At 38.3% G+C, this 17,768-nt stretch overlaps 1 protein-coding gene across 1 annotated transcript in view; it reads right to left on the bottom strand.

Annotated features, from left to right (window-relative positions):
• Positions 1-12,188, bottom strand: part of lmbrd1 (LMBR1 domain containing 1) — a 50,759-nt gene extending 38,571 nt beyond the window's left edge. Inside the window, exons 1-3 of the mRNA XM_061837839.1 lie at positions 12,066-12,188; positions 9,396-9,572; positions 6,368-6,431 (exon numbers count right to left, since the gene is read on the bottom strand). Of these exons, the coding sequence (XP_061693823.1) occupies positions 6,368-6,431; positions 9,396-9,572; positions 12,066-12,158 (334 nt within the window). The 5' untranslated portion in view covers positions 12,159-12,188. The remainder of the gene's footprint in view (positions 1-6,367; positions 6,432-9,395; positions 9,573-12,065) is intronic.
• Between the last annotated feature and the right edge of the window lie 5,580 nt (positions 12,189-17,768).

Consider the following 17,768-nt stretch of genomic DNA (forward strand, 5'->3'; position numbering starts at 1 on the left):
ATATGACAGGGGTACATAGAAACATGAAAATCAGTCACCTAAATTCGCTGTGTACATGTACTGTGTACATTTTATACTTTGTAGGACGAGTTTATATTTTTCTTTGAGTCACATTATTGTCAAATAACAGTACTATTACTTGAGTAGACTATTTGGCTACTCTATCCAACTTCAGGAGCAGAGGGCATCGTTTATTGGTAATCTTACATTTAAGATACATTTTTGCTCATTAGCCACCCACTGCTGTATTTGTTGCACTGCTCTTTTGTATTTTTATATTGATGTGCTGCGAGTCGTGGCCCTGGTTGTGGTCCCAGCACAACCATGAAGCACGTTACATTGCCGACAAGAGTTCATACGCTTGTACACCGGTTCCAAAACTTTGGAGTTATATATGCTAACCTTGGGTCAGTCAAATTTTGATTTTGACTATCATAGCTATCCAGGTGACACACAGTTATATCTTGCAGTGTCTCCAGATGACTGCAGTTCAATTGAGATGTTGTGCCACTGTCTAAACCAAATAAATAGCTGGATGAGCCCAAATTTTCTTCAATTAAACCACAATAAAACTGAGATCATTCTTTTGGCAATAAAGAAAAGAGGATTGCTGTTAGTAAATACCTGGACTCACTATCTTAAAAAAAAAAAACAAGGACCAAGTCCAACACCTTGGTGTTAGTGTTAGATAGATTGTGACCTGACTTCTATCAGTCACTAAAACTGAATTTTACAATCTGAAGAACATATCTAGAGTGAATGCTTGTATGTGTCAACTACACCAAGAGAAGCTCATCCGTGCTTTTATCTCAAGTAAACTTGACTATTGTAATGGTCTTCTGATTGGACTGCCAAAGAAGTGCATTAAACAGCTGAAGCTCATTCAGAATGCTGGATCTCGGATCTCTCAAAGAGGTCAGTGAAGAAAATAAGTATTTGAACATCCTGCTACATTGCAAGTTCTCCAATTTAGAAATCATGAAGGGGTCTGAAATTTTCATCGTAGGTGCATGTCCACTGTGAGAGAGATAATCTAAAAAGAAAAATCCAGAAATCAGAATGTATGATTTTTTTTAAGGATTTATTTGTGTGATACAGCTACAAATAAGTATTTGAACACCAGAGAACACCAATGTTAATATTTGGAACAGGAGCCTTTGTTTGCAATTACAGAGGTCAAACATTTCCTGTAGTTGTTCACCAGGTTTGCACACACTGCAGGAGGGGTTTTGGCCCACTCCTCCACACAGATAGTCTATAGATCAGACAGATTTCTGGGCTGTCACTGAGAAACACGGAGTTTCAGCTCCCTTCAAAGATTTTCTATTGGGTTGAGGTCCGGACACTGGCTAGGCCACGCCAGAACCTTGATATCCTTCTTACAGAGCCACTCCTTGGTTTTCCTGGCTGTGTGCTCCGGGTCATTGTCATTTTGAAAGACCCAGCCACGACCAATCTTCAATGCTCTCACTGAGGGAAAGAGTTGTTCCCCAAAATCTCACAATACGTGGCCGCAGTCATCCTCCCATTAATACAGTGCAGTCACCCTGTCCCAAGTGCAGAAAAACCCCCAAACCATGATTCTACCACCCCCATGCGTGTGTGTGATTATGACCAAAAAGTTCCATTTTGGTCTCATCTGATAAAAAAAAAAAAAAAAAAAAAAAGAAAAAATTGTCCCGTGACTCCTCTGTATCATTCAAATGGTCATTGGCAGACTTAAGACAGGCCTTGACATATGCTGGTTTAAGTAGGGAACCTTCCGTACCATGCATGATTTCAAACCATGACGTCTTAGTGTATTACTTAGTGTCACCTTGGAAACGGTGGTCCCAGCTCTTTTCACGTCTTGACCAAGTCCTGTTGTGTAGTCCTGGGCTGATTCCTCAAATTTCTAAGGGTCATTGAGACCCCACAAGGTTAGTGTTATCTTGCATGGGGCTTCACTCCAATTGAGATTGACCATCATGTTTACCTTCTTACATTTTCTAATGATTGCTCCAACAGTGGATATTTTTTCCCCAAGCTGCTTGGCAATTTCTCTATATCACTTTCCAGTTGTGTGGAGTTGTAGAATTTTGTCTATGGTGTTTTGGACAGTTCTTTGGTCTTGGTCATGTGAGCAGTTTGAGTCTTACTGATTGTATTGGGGTGGACAGGTGTCTTAAACGCAGCTAACGACCTCACACAGGTGCATCTGATTCAAGATAAAACATGGAGTGGAGGTGGACTTTTAAAGGCGGACTAACAGGTCTTTGAGGGTCAGAATTCTATCTGATAGACAGGTGTTAAAATACTTATTTGCAGCTGTATCACACAAATAAATCCTTAAAAAAATCATATATTGTGATTTCTGGATTTTTCTTTTTAGATTGTCTCTCTCACAGCGGACTTGCACCTTCAATAATTTCTAAGAACAAAGAACTTGCAATATAGCAAGGTGTTCAAATACTTATTTTCTTCACTGTAACTACAACTCTAAAGCCCCTACACTGGTTTCCAGTAAGCTTTAGAATAGATTTTAAACTTCTGCTATTGGTCTATAAGTCATAAAATGGTCCAGTTCCTGAATACATGAAAGAAATTCTTGTGGAATACAAATTTAGTAGGTCTCTGAGATCGACTGACTCAGGTCAAATCGTGAAGCGTAGAGTCCAAAGCAAACATGTTGCTATTTAGCTATTAGGTTGCACATAAATGGAATAAGTTCCTAATAGAGGTGACGTCAGATTTAAGTGTGAATGTTTCCAAATCCAGGTTGAAAACTTTTGTTTTTTTTATACATTTTAGAGTACTTCCACTTTTCAATTATATTTTTTGCACTGTAGGCTTTTAATTATAGTTTTTATTTTCAAATGTTTCTATTTCTTTGTATTTTAATGCTTTTAATCATGTAAAGCACATTGAGTTATCTGTTGTATGAAATGCGCTATGAACATAAATTTGTATTTGTATTTACAACAAATTACTCAACCAGTCTCTTATTTATTCTTTGTCTCTTATAGATGAGCTCCATTTACATTGACTCTTTGGGTGAAAAGTTTGTTTTTTGTGTATTTTGAAGAATATTGGTGAAAATAAAATATCAATTACAATTGCAACGACAAAGTGATGGTATCAAGTATGGGATTAAATCAATCCCCTCCCACACTCATACCCACACAGACACACATACAGGTAAATAAAAAAATAATAATAATAATAACAATAAAAATAATGTAGTGAGCTATGGCTGAGCATGGGGAATCCAGGTAAGGAAACTAAATCTCAGTACGCCGTTCAACCAAGAGCACACACCAGACCAAACCAGGGTAGTGTTCATGTTGCAATGACCAGTGCCGTGGCTGAAATGAACAATGTAGTCCACATCCAATGAAAAATTCCATGGACAGTGTGACATAGCAACATAAGCAGTCAGTGCAACTAAACCTCTCTCAGCATTTAACTCGCAAACAGATATTCACAGTCAAATAGTTCAAAATACTAAACCAAAAAATTCCATCCTTTGAGTCATGATAAATTTAACTGCTACTTCATAAACATACTTCCGAGACAGTTTCACCAATAATTGGATAAAAAGACTGAAGGGTTAAATCCCTCAAGACTAAATCTCCTGAATTATTCATGTATTGTGTCTGAACAGAGTAAAGTTTATATTTGAGGGTGTGTTCAATCTAAATCTAATTTGTATGTCTCGAGGACAATTGATTGCTGTCCCTTGAATGTTAACGTTAAAGTGCTGAAAACAGTCTTTGAAAGCTAAAGTTTTATTGTTGTATAACCAGTGGAAGTAGTTCATTGGATTGAGCTGTCTAAGCAAGGAGACAGCTTGTCATTTCTTAACAGACGGTGCATAACACTGTTGCTTGGAGGCACTTTAGGCTAGCAGCTGTTGGAAAATGTGTGATAGTGTCTCTGGAATGGCTGAATTTGCTGTCATCAGAGACAGCAGCAGACTCAAAGCCAAACACGCAGGCCAATCATGGAGACATTTCAGCGCCACTATAGTTTTATGTGAGAGAGTGATAAGCAAAACGGTCTAGGTTGTCGCCCTGTTATTGTAATCACGGACAAATACTTTTTATTTTAAACATTGTGCTCTACTGGAGACAATATTCTTTTTTTTTTTTACCATCATGTACTATACTGTAGAGCCAAATAGTTAATGGAAAATCAAGGGAATCTCTCCCAGGCTTAAATGTGTTCCATCTTAAAACCTTTATTCACTTTGCTGGTAAAGTTTAAGTATTAGCCCATTTGACAACAAATTTTATAGTCAAGGATTTTTTTAGCAAACTTTAAAAGATTTTGATGCGCTGAATCCAAATGCCACATTGGTTTTGCTGAATCAGGTCAACTTTTTAAAGTCTGGAAAGGTTTATTGGTTCCATGTCCTGTATATATAATTTCAATTTAGAGGCTCCTTGACAGAGAGGTGACATTCCACGTCCCTAGAGCCAGCTTCTGTAGTGGGAATTGGATCACCAAGGTCCCTCCGTACAACCACCACCCAGCTCACACTGCACCCAAGTCCTATAGTCCCTCCCACAGGAGGTGAGCTCATGGGAAGCTGTAACCACAATATGATAAATGTAAAATACATGAAAAAAAACAATAGATAATTTGAAAATACTCACTACTCAAAGACACCCAATGGACATATTGTATAATAAAGAGCAGTGATTCTCAATCACTGTGCCAGGGCACATTAGTGTGTGCCATGAGCACTCTTCAGGCACGCCATTGGAAATGATAAAACTTTATGTAATTCCTCAAAAAAGCAGAACGGTGACACGACTGGTTAGTGTCTGCCTCAGAGAGGTTCAAATCCTGGCCAAATCTGTGTGGAGTTTGCATGTTCTCACCGTGCCTGCGTGGGTTTTCTCTGGATACTCCAGTTTCCTCCCACATGTCAAAAACATGGATGGTGGATTAATTAAAGACTCTAAAATGCCTGTAAGTGTGAATGTGATTGTGACTGATTGTTTGTTTACATGTGCCCTGTGATTGGCTGGCAACCAGTTCAGGGTGTATCCCACATCCTGTCTGAAGACAGGTGAGATAGGTTCCATGCCTCCTGGGCCCCTTGTGAGGATAAGCGGATTAGATAATTGATTGATGGATGGATACTCAAAAAAATATTCACAAGATATAATGTATATTTGTTCATCTACAGTACTTATGCCAGTAAGCAAGTTGTGGAGAAGCGCTCGTTATTTTGTTATATGCACAGTCATAAAATGACATTAAAGGCTTTTGATTTGATTTGATTTGATTGAGACATAGTGACAGAACAAATAAATGCTCTTCTACAAGATGGTAGTAAGTAGATACAGTAAATAATGTAACCGCTTTTTGTGACATTTTTGTTTGTTCGTGTGCTGTGGGATTTTAAAAATGCAAAACATGTGCCTTGACTCCATAAAGGTTGGAAATCACTTATGCACAGGAAGGTGTCTGCAGGGCAACCCTGTCATCTAAAGTTCCTGAAAAGAATAGTAGGGTAGTGTCCATTGCGTGGTTTTATATTAGAATCTGTAACTGATGGTGTCATGGTTGACAAATCTGACTCCCGCACGGGCACTATGGTTATTATTGCCTATTCCCCTTTCGACCACGGTAAAATATGAGAGTCTCCAGCTCCCTGCAAACTCTAAAATCAATTTTTAAAAAATCTATTTGGTGACATTACTTTGTCGCAGGAAATACCATTTCCTGTTCGATGGTAATCATTACACGGTTCCTCTTTGCCATCATTGATACCCTTCTCTAGTGGCCGAACGAAAACACAGAAAATAAGATAATCCCCGAGTTAGATACGCCCTAGGCCCAACTGTTATTCATAAAAATACCAAATGTTACTGAAAGAATGACAGTCATTGTCATCACTTTGCCTGTGAATCTTGAAATATGTATGACATTACTATGCCTCATTCTAATACAATGGCACTATGCTTATCATTATTCAGAGCAAAGTAATTACATCAACTGTGAATTGGTCAGTTTAAATCACTTTTTTGATAAAAAGTGGGTCCTGGCCTTGGAAATTGTGTTTGATGGTGTGATGAGATGAGAGTGACTATTTGAATAATTCAATGCGTCATTGCAAACAACTGCAGGAGTGAAAGGGGGTTGACACAGTGAGAACAAAACTCGTGTGGCCCCTAGTCAGACCAGACCAGAGTCAACGAATAATGGACCACAGCTGTTATCATTAACATTAAAGATATTCAGTTGCCGTTCAAAGGGAAAAAAATACTCTTGGGGACAGAAATACACATTTAATTTCAAAATTCATCAGACACAGCTCCTGTTTTTATCCACACATGCAATCTATCAAAGTGGAAGGATAAGGGAAACCACTCACTGTAATATCCATACAGGACAGTTTCTTCAATCTGTGCTCTTGTCTCATTGTTTACAGCCCATTCCTGAATGTTGAGGAAAAGAATAGCAGTCAAACAGTAAAACTATCTGAGGTTTTTTTTAAGTCAAACAAACTAAAAATAGCACAGTTATAATAAATATTTTTTTCTGATTAGATTGTCTGCAAACATCTATAAATATCCATCGTGTCTCACTTCAGTACAGTGGAACCTCCATAAAACTGACCCGGATGAAACGGATATGGGCTAAAACGGACCATTGCAACTGAACAATGTGTCACAATGTGTGTTTCAATTTGTCACTTAAGGGAATAGTCCACTGAACAATAAAAAGCCTTAATCTGATGTACCTTTAAAATTTGAGGTTAATCCGATATCATTTAATGGTGTTTTGATAAGATTTTAATCGGCAATTACGAATTTTCATGGGCGCCGCCATTTTGGCGAGTCACATAACTTAAAAAACAGGAAGTGACATAACAGACAAAGGAATACACAATCACGGACAGCGCTGATTTCTTGGATTTATCCTCATATGATGAAGATATATAGCTGTATCGGTTGATCGGGATACAGATTTGAACCCGTGGCTGTAAATAATGGTGAATATTTGGATCGATCTTCGGACGGGAATGACGCAGAGTCTGACTAGCTAACTAACCACAGGGGTAGAACGGTCGAACCCCAAATCGTGTCGGAACAATAATTATGGAAACTTTTGACAAAGGTCGCTTAAAGAAAAAAAACATGAGGTCTACCGAAGTTTTCAACATGAATGGACAGCCTTTGTGGAGAGGGAGGGTTCTGCTGTGTGTCTAAATTCACAGATGGGGAGTATGCCAAAGCATTCGTATTGCCAATCAACATTTTGCCAACTTCCCATAAAGCCAAGATAATCCAAGGAATAAAAGACGTGCCTTTGTCGGCAAGAAGTGTTCACAATCGTACCATCATGATGACAAATCAAATCAAATTATTTTCACGATTAACGGATGGAAGTCTTAAAACTTGCATGACATATGAAGAAGAAGACAAGAAGTCGCAGTAAGAAGTACATTTTTCATCATTGGTTAGCAACATCACAACAAGGTTATTTAAAAGAATTCAGAGACTTATTTTACTCTAAAAGTGCTGGTCTTAAATAAATTAGCAAATACACATGGACAGGCTCAGGGCGACCACACTTTGCTAGCCACTAGGTCCTTAAATGTTTTTTTTTTTTTTTTACTGGGCAGAATATGCTACCGAGCCTTCCTCTGATTATTTCTAATTATGGCAAAATTTTGCGATACAGTAAGGCATTATCACATGTCCGATGGTGGTGTGTATTGCATCATTTGTCATTTCCATTTGCCTCATTTAAAGCTAAAGCAGGAACCCCTCTCATTTTGTCTCTGCCTCCTCTTCTTGACTACGTACATGGAGGCTCTTTGCACCTACCTTTTAGACTAAGTATTTAAAGTCCCAGGCAAGCCCTTTGTTTTTTCGTTTCTAAACACATTACATTTGAAGGTAAGTGCTGCAAACCTGGGCAAAGACAGAACAATTTATTGCAGTTTTTCTTCAGCTATAGCTTAAAACTCTTTTTCACCATGTCAGATGGCCAGGTTTTGGGTGGTGCTAAGAACTAGGTCTATCATCAAATCAGTCTGCGCCTTAAACTTTATGGCATGAGTCACCTCCCCCACTACACAAATACCAAGCACCCTTATTCCATGCAGTGGACATTCCATAATTGCCACTTCCTGATTCATTACATCAATGTAGCGAGCAAGAGGCCATCAAATAATGCCCAGAACTAAAAAATAATAATAATAATAATACACCTTCCCTAAAGTGTCATGTGTATTTTGTTATTTGGTCAACACTGTCTCTGCCGTCTGGCCCTATGCGCATGCCATTGTAAGGCGATGGCTAACTGGATGAGATCCACTGCCCCCAATGGTGCTATGCCCACTTGACAGCAGTCAGAGTAGCCACTGGAGGTCGACACCCACACAGTTGCCGGCCATGAGTTGTAGGGCGAGGAAGGGGGCGGGGGGAAATAGTCCAGAAGGATCTGTGCACATTGTGCCTTGGTAACTTAAGTTGCACCCTTCGGGTGCCATAGCAGCAGTTTTTCCTGCTGAATTTCAACAGAGGCAAAGGAGGAAAATTGTCCCACGGCGCGGCTACTGGACATTATGCCAGCCTATGCAAAGGCTGCTTCTCTGCCTGCACCTTGTGATATCATGTGTAATGGAGTGCCATGACAGAAAAAATGTACAGTAATTGATTGACAGCTGAAAGTTCTGGGGACACTGAGTTTTCAGAGCATTCAGCGAAACACCCACAGCCTTTGCAAATTGAAAGAATGTCTCAAGCCTTGATCATTTTCAAGCCTGTTTTCAAACACTTTGCAGTTTTTTATTAATTCATTCATTCATTGTCCGACTTAAAAAGAGTCATTTCTATGATGTGTCAGATTTACAAAACATTTTGGGGCATTTTACCATAAACTTTGGAGCCCCCACATCAGCCATTGCTATTTGTCTTAGGTGTGGTACATCACATTGCACAGTCTAAATTATTGTAATTTGCATGTGCTACTCTCAGAACACACAAAATGAACTGCATGGCCCGTTTTTTCCAAAGTCCAGAACTCTCTCTCATGATTCTCTCTATTGTTTCCATGATCTTTTCCTATCATTTAAACAGAAAACACTTTTTAATTTTTTTTTTTACTGAGGATGTTCTTCTGTCAGTGCAATTGCAGTTTAAGAATACAAGTTGCTCCAACTCACAAAAAACAATGATATGCTTTTAGCTCTCCTTGCGCACACTATCTTCGAACACATACAATTGTAATGGAATTCATGAGCCAAGAAATGTATTAAGCTTTCAGACAAACAATCCATATCGCTTAGTTCTGAAAGAAAATTACAAACTTGTTAAAAGTTGCCTAAGGAAACCCAATTTATTTGATAGAGTTTAGCGAGGCAATTAGTAGACCAAATAGCAGACACAAACCTTATAGGTGCCATTTGGGTACTTCATGAAGGAGACAAGGAATATATCTACAGGAAGAAGTGCTGAAGTTATCAGCGCAATAGCCAGTGCGCATATTGCTGTGATGGTTGAAACAACTTCACTCTCCTGGCGACTTTGAAACTTGCGGATGTAGACCCAACAGAAAGCAAGGATGACCTTAACAAACAGAAAATATACATAACACACAAAAGCATACATAATACATGACTTGTTACATGTAATAATGCAAACTCAGTCCTTGCAAACCCTTATGCAAACTAATTCAATACAGACTTGGGATCAAAACTGGAACCCATGTTCAATGCATGAACTGCAGCTATCTGTACCACTTAGTTTACCACTTACCACAACAATGGAAAACAAAATGTGCGATTTTTATGTAAACCTGCGATATGTGATGCGAGGTAGAAAATATACAGGATAACATCCTTGTGATACATGAAAACCAGCACCCATTTAGAAATGAGCTCATTAGAGGAACAGCTAAAGTCAGATGTTTTGGAGACAAGGTTCGAGAGAGCAGACTTCGATGGTTTGGACATGTCCAGAGGCAAGAGAGTGAGTATATTGTTAGAAGGGTGCTGAGGATGGAGTTGCCAGGCAAAAGAGCGAGAGGAAGACCAAAGAGAAAGTTGATGGATCTTGTGAGTTAAGACATGAGGGCAGTTGGTTTTAGAGAGGAATATGCAGGGGATAGGCTTAGGTGGCAAAAGATGACACACTGTGGCGACCCCTAACGGGAGAAGCCGAAAGGAAAAGAAGAATTCAGTGTGTTCTAAAAATGTGGAGAAGACTAAGCCACCACTAGTTGTGATATAAAGTTAAAAGCTCAATTCTGAATGAGCGCTTTTCTCCACCTTTATGGAATGGCTATTTACATGTACGGTGAACTTAGGTAGGGCATTGTTTGAATTTGAACACTTTCGCTTTCGATTACTGTTCCTTATTTTGATTTCAGTTCCAACTGATTCTCGATTCAGATTCTTTTAGGGGAATGGATCAAAAAGTTTGCATGATTTAAATAAAGGGTGTCTAAATTATGAACATGCATTTTCCTAACAGCCTGCAGCATCGACTAAATATAAGATTTAAATCTGTGTTCTTTATAACCAGCATCACGATCAAACCCATGCACTAAAAGGCAATATGTGTGAAAGTAACCCCATTTTGTGGCTAAAAGTTAAATAGCGCACTGATAATTTTTTTGATTTGGGACTGTTTCCTCACACCAAATGGTTTATATGTCCAAATTTTAACTTGATTTCCTTTTTAAGGTGTTCAGCCTTTTATTTTGAAGGGTACGCAATAGAACTAAGCATTTTGACAAAAACAAAAAAAACACTAAGGGTACTTTATAGTCGCTCATAGTGAACTTGCACCGACAATGAAAATTTCAAACCCCTGAATGATTTCAAAGTGGGAGAACTTCCAAAACCACAGGGTGTTCAAATAATTATTTTCCTTACTGTAGATTATTAACGGCTAAAAAGCAGTAAATAGTAGTATTCAAAGAAGGATAATGTAAAATTTACCATGAATTTCCCAAAATGTAAGAGATGCACAGATGATTTTTACTGTTGAGTCAGTATGTCAATGGAACCCTGGGGTTGAGGTCCATCTCGCATGAACCAAAGGTACCTTTGTAACTAAAATTGATGGTCAAAAATGAACCTGCCTCAACTGAGTGACACTGTAGTAGTTATCGAGAGCACTGTATTGCTAAAACAAATCAAATGGTGGATTAAAAATAGCATTGTAAGACAAAACTGCCTTTGATTGGGGGAAGCAGGTTCACTCAAATGTGGATGTATTTTTTGTCAATGTTTTGTTGCTGAATTTGAAAACATTACTCCTACAAAAATGCATGAGACGGTAGGATGGAAAGATTCACAAATGACAAGGTCATATTCAAGGCACACATGCGGTAGGAAGTGAGGACACTGCTAAAGCGAGTTCTTTCGGATAAAGGACTGCGACTCAGAGACAGGATCAATTAAAAGACAAGCAGCCTTAAGCCCTTCTGATTGTGCGGTGTGTTTTTTTCCAGGTGATGATGCTTGCTTCGCATCCAAATCAGATCACTTTGTGGTGGCATTGTAAGGAAGCCGAGCAACTTTAATGGCAGTTAGGCAGTATTCTAAATAAACAGCCACGGCTAAATAAGCACTAAGCCTGCTTAACTACTTCAAAGGCATTCATTTTAGTCCTAATGTACTTTTTCCAATTCGTTCAAAGATTGTCTCGGAAGTATTTAGTGTGTACGTTAATACACGTCATTTTCATATTTCACATCCTTTGATCAACAGCAACAAAAATTTTACATCATCTAAACAACGTTTTTCTAACTGCGTAAGATGCAAATTCTGGATATACTTTATTAGCAAATGACAACTTTTCCAAACACACCGTAATATGAATGTGCACGCAGTAGATATTTTTCTCTTTATATAAAACCTCTATGTAATATAGTAACAGTGTGTGTAATGACGAATTTAGTCAGAATAGGCGACGGGAGTAGTGTATACAAAACGGGAGCCATGTAGACGCTGAAAATTACCAAAGCAGGGTAATCGGTCGCGAAGTATCTCAACTAATGTTTCTTTGACCCTAAAAATGATGTTGTGACGAGACAACTTTGCAAGTGCTTACCAAAAGTATAAAGGTGAAAATAGACCAACCGAGAGCTGACTCGGAGAGAAAAGACTGGGCGGCCATCTTTACTTCCTTCAAAAACAAAACCATGTGATATGTGACATCATCACGTCGACGAGACGGCACGTCAAGGCACACCTATTCAAGTAGACTACTGAATACAGTAATAATCTTTTGAGATTTTGTAAAATGATGCTGTGTGTTCAGAAAAACGTGGACATCTAATCACAGTTGGTCTCAAGGATATCATTACAGTATTTTTTTAATAATAATTAATCAATCTTACTAATCATACAAATCTGCAAATGTTACACAAAATGAGAATCCCTATAAGTAAGTAAGTAAGTTTCTTTCGGCTTGTCCCTTTCGGGGTCGCCACAGCGTGTCATCTCAGATGAACGCACATATATGTTTGGCACAATTTTTACGCCGGATGCCCTTCCTGACGCAACCCTTCCTTATAGAATTTTTGTGTTTGAAAATAAAAGTATTTATACATAACTTGGTCACTGAACTTTAATAGACAATGAATGAAAATGAAGATATTGTCTCCTCTCCTTTTTGTTCTTTTTCATTTGTTTTATTGTAACTTGTTTTTGTTGGTGGATGACTGGGTTGCACATCTGCCTCCCAGTTCTGAGGTCCTGGATTCAAATCCAACCTCATCTATGCAGGTTTTCTCTGGGTACTCTGGTTTCGTCCCACATCCAAAAACATTTAAGAGGGGTTCATTGCAAACTCCAAATTGTCCATAGGTATAAATGTGAGTGCGAAAGGAAGAGAGAGATAGAGAGAGAGAGAGAGAGAGAGAGAGAGAGAGAGAGAGAGAGAGCCAAGAGATGCTATGAAACGAAGGAAATACAGTTTTTCGGGCCTTAATGTCTCTAACAACTCAACACTGATTAAGCAATATTTTAATTGCGATTGTTGCTGTGAAAAATTAGTGCGTCGTAGTGAGAAATGTTCACTACTGTTCTTCCCAAATGTATTAACTATAAGAGCTAAGTATGATGCAGTGCAGGCATCATCAAGCAGAATTTCAGGTCAATGGTGATGATAATGGTCTACCTTTTATTGTAGGTCCCTTTTGAGTGGCAGTTAGTGTACATACTGTAATCTCGGAATGTGTGTTTCAATTATGCTGATTCTAACAATGCACAGTTATTCCAAGATGAAAGAATATATTGAAATATTTGGTTATAGGGAAAATGACTATACTGAATCTGAGAAGGGTAACATTATTGGGAGGGTTTTGTACTTCAACATTTAATTGTGGCTCTTTGTTCAAATGCTGAAGGACTAAAAAGTCCTAGTGTTTCTAGTAATCATGGAAAGACATACAAATACATTAGTATGAAAATTTAATTAATGCTATTTTCTTGCAATCCCCTCAAAGTTACTTGACAATCACTTTAGCTAAACAAAAACACCTGCACGTTTCTCGAAGAAGAAAAATCAACTCCTCCATATTGTACTTTGAGGTAATGTGTCCATTAATAGGGATGGATAACATTGAAACTGCTTGATTAAACTTTTCTAATGAATTTTCCTCTTTAGCTGTTTTGAAACCAAGTAACCTGGTGCAACAAACTAAAGCTGAACACATTTTCTGCGACTTATCAATATTCAGAAAGCAAATTTGTGTATTTCCCCGTGAGACAGAAAGTAATCCAAGTTTACATGTCAGCTTCAAATTTCACATGCATTCACATTCTAAGCCCGAGGAAGCATTATACACCAATACAAATGTGCCGTCATTGAACCATTCTTTCTTTGTCTTTGCAGCTTGTCCTGCATCATCCATCCATTTTCTACACAGCTTATCCTCACAAGACTCATTTGTATGCTTGAGCCTATCCCAGCTAACTGCGGGCAGGAGGCAGAATACACTCTGAACCTGATTGCCAGCTAATCGGAGGGACCAAATAAACAACCAAGCATTTGCACTTACATTAGTACCTATCGACAATTTGTAGTTTTCAATTGATCTGTGAGGCGGATTCACTGACCAATCATTCACCCTGTTGCCCCTTGTCCAGCACATTAAGTTTAAAATACATAATTATGACTGTTTCTGGTGAGGAGTCAACCCAAGCCCAGTTGGAAATATGGCTTATAACCTTAGACGTGCAGAAACACTCCCATATCAGGTGATACTGTTTCCACATTGTTTATATAGCACAGTCTACTCTGTCTCAGAAGGCGTATATAATATCCATCCATCCATTTTCTTAACCGCTTATCTGGGTCACGGGAGTGCTGGAGCCTATTCCAGCTGTCAACGGGCAGGAGGAAGGGTACACCCTGAACGGGTTGCCAGCCAATCACAAGGCACATAGAGACAAACAGCAATCACACCTAGGGGCAATTTAGTGTTTCCAATTAAAAAGTATTGCTCCTCCAACCAACACTACAGTTCTTTGTCAATCAACTTTGCACTACTTTCAAGACGTTTCCCATATTGTCACTGTGTGTTAGTCTTGCAAGCGCACTGCACCTAACCCATCACCAAATTAAGTCAATTATATTCATTCGTTCGTTCTTAATTCATTCATTCGTTGATTCATTCCTTTTTTGAGATGCTTATGCTCATGAGGGTTGCAGGAGTGCTTGAGCCTATCCCAACTGTCAACGGGCAGGAGGCGGGGTACACTTTGAACTGGTTGCCAGCCAATTGCAGGGCACATAGAGACAAACAGCCACACTCACAATCACACCTAAGGGCAATTTAGAGTGTCCAATTAATGTCTCATGTTTTTGGGAGGAAACCCATCCTTTCTTCATTCAAGTGTACTTAATTATTAAATTATTAAAACCAAGGACAGCAAACAAAACTGCAGTTGTTTGCTGTCCTTGGTTTTAATAATCCAAACACAATTTAGATTAAAGCAAATAAAACTGCAGTTGTTTGCTTTCCTTGGTTTTAATAATCTACCAAAGCCTGGACAGGGAGCATAAGACTGAAAAATATAGGATGTAAATGTGTCTCTTTATTTATTTATTTATTTATTTATTTATTTATATTTATTTATTTATTTTAGCAATGCAATACTTTGATCTAAGTATTCCATCTGTTGTTTTTACCTCAGATGTTCTTCTATTTTTCTTCTATTTTTATTCTATTTTATTCACTCATGAACCTTCGTTGTATGCACAGCATATAATGACATTAAAGGCTTTTGATTTGATTGATTTGATTTGATTAATATTCAATGGCGTCAAGGTATCACACTAACGATAAAGGGACAGTTTCCTGTGAGTAGTGGGCCACTGGGAAATGAACCACCCCAAACTGTTGTGGGTTTGGGCCAGTACAGTGTAGTGGAAGAGATTTGCGCATGCCTTGATGGACTTTGTTGAGTGTATTTGGGTGTAATCATGTTGGTACAGAAAAAGCCTTCCCCAAAGAATTATGCTTATTATTACTGGGTCAGAGTCATTACTCCTATTCTATCCTTCTATCTCTTGTTCAACATGTGATTAAACAAGGGAATGTTTTTTTTTTTTGCCAACTAGAACACGTTTCTCACAGATATTCTTGGAGTGTTTGACACTAATAGTTTCTTTCTTTCTTTCACTTCAAATATTTTGCCATATTGCACGAGGACTCCATTGTACAAAAGCCGCAGGCCAAATTTATGCCCAATTTATTTATTTATCTTCAATGTCTCCACATGTATGTCTCCTCTCATCCCACTGAATGTACATCAATGGCTCTGTGTGCTCAGAGATTAGTAACACATTATGAAGACAGGTGCCTTGCAACAAAAGTGCTCTCAATGGTTTAGACTCTGAATAGAGTGTTTTTGTATTGAAGGCAAACATTGTGTTTTCTTTTCCGAAAAACACATTTGCTCAAGTAACGAGGGCAAACATTTCTAGTACAAATCCCATCAATTAGAGATGCAAACCAGCACATTTGTAGACCCTTAGAGCGCAGCCTCAATGTCACTGTGGTATTCAAAGTAATTCTATATACAGTACTTTATTGTTGATCCATTTTGTTTGTGGAAAATTAAGACTTTTCTCAAGTTATGTGTATTGATATGGAGTTTCTGTTGAATTTTGAGCATGTGCTAATTTATTTTTATCCAAACATGTAATCCAGTAAAAAGCTACTTCTTTGTATCCTGTAGTGCATCAAGACTAATATGTGTGGATTTGAATGAATATCTTCACATCTAAAAAAAAAAACAGTCACCACTAGATCCATTGCTAGCAGAGTCAAAACCTTTTTTTCCATCCATCCATCCATCCATCCATCATCCATCCATCCAGCCAGCCATTTTCTTTGCCGCTTATCCTCACAAGGGTTGCGGGGAGTCCTGGAGCCTATCCCAGCTGTCAACGAGCAGGAGGCGGGGTACATCCAGAACTGGTTGCCAGCCAATCGCAGGGTACATAGAGACAAACAGTCGCACTCACAATCACACCTAGGGGCAATTTAGAGTGTCCAATTAATGCTGCATGTTTTTGGGATGTGGGAGGAAACCGCAATGCCTGGGAAGAAAAAAAAACACACCCAGGCACAACATGCAAACTCCACTCAGGCAGGGCTGGGACTGAACCCAGGTCCTCAAAACTGTGAGCCCAATGCTTTACCAGCTGAACCACCATGCTAACCCTTTATTTCCTTCGCTAAAAAAATACCAAATTAATGTAAAAAATTGGTACTTTGAACTAAAGACGTTTTATGCTCTGTTTAAAATTATCACGCTTGCTATAATAGTCACATTGTGTTAAACCTTTTTAATCCATGTCTTTTACCTCGCTGTGTGTGGTGAGCAGGGAGGGAACATTAAAATTGTCTGTCCAAACATTTAAGTCCATGGGGGCTAAACACCTGTGATTGACATTGGAGATGCTGGTTTGCTGGTCCAACAACAACTTTAAGGAGACAATGATAGCACCTCCTCAAAAGACTTCACTGGAATGTAAACCCAGAATAAACATGGAAAGGTTTTTTTTGTTTTTTTTTTGTATGCAGCCACTCACACAACAGTATATCACTAAGGCAGTAGAGATGTAATTTCTCAGTTCTAAACTTGTGGGTAAATCCTGAACCCCTGTGACCTTGTCCAAGTGTTCTCTAGTGATATACTGAACTCTCAGTTGCTGCTGATGCTGCACTATCAATAGATAAATAAGGAGATAGTGTTAAAAAGCTTTGAATACTTTAAAAGAAGAAAAAGGTTATACAAGTGAAAGCACATTTACCATTCGCTCTAATTCCGTCTTATTTGAAATGTTACTTATTTAGAATTATTCAGTAAAGCTAATTGAAATCTAATTGTGAATTTACATGTAGTCATTCATCATTCTTACTTGAAATCAGCATTGAAGCCTCCCTAAAATAGGGGACACAACCACTTCACATCTAAGTAAAAATAATCTGTTGAACTAAATTAAAGTGGTTTAGTACTTTAAAGTTAATTTGGCTATTTCATTTAAGTGAAGCATTTCTTCATTTAATTATCTTCCAGGTTAGTGAGAAGAAGAAAAAAAATCCACCTGTTAGCTTAGGCTTTCATGTCATACTAAAAAAAAAAAAACATTGTCATAGCTTTTCTAGCATTATGAACTGATTGACAAAATTTTTTTAATTGTCTAATGACCAGCACAAATCATTTTTAGAAATTAGACTGTTGTCCCTATTTTTTTCCATCTTCTATCTCTCAAAGATTTCAAAAACCTGTTTTT

This window comes from Syngnathoides biaculeatus, chromosome 12, assembly GCF_019802595.1.
Source record: "Syngnathoides biaculeatus isolate LvHL_M chromosome 12, ASM1980259v1, whole genome shotgun sequence".
Taxonomy (NCBI): domain Eukaryota; kingdom Metazoa; phylum Chordata; class Actinopteri; order Syngnathiformes; family Syngnathidae; genus Syngnathoides; species Syngnathoides biaculeatus.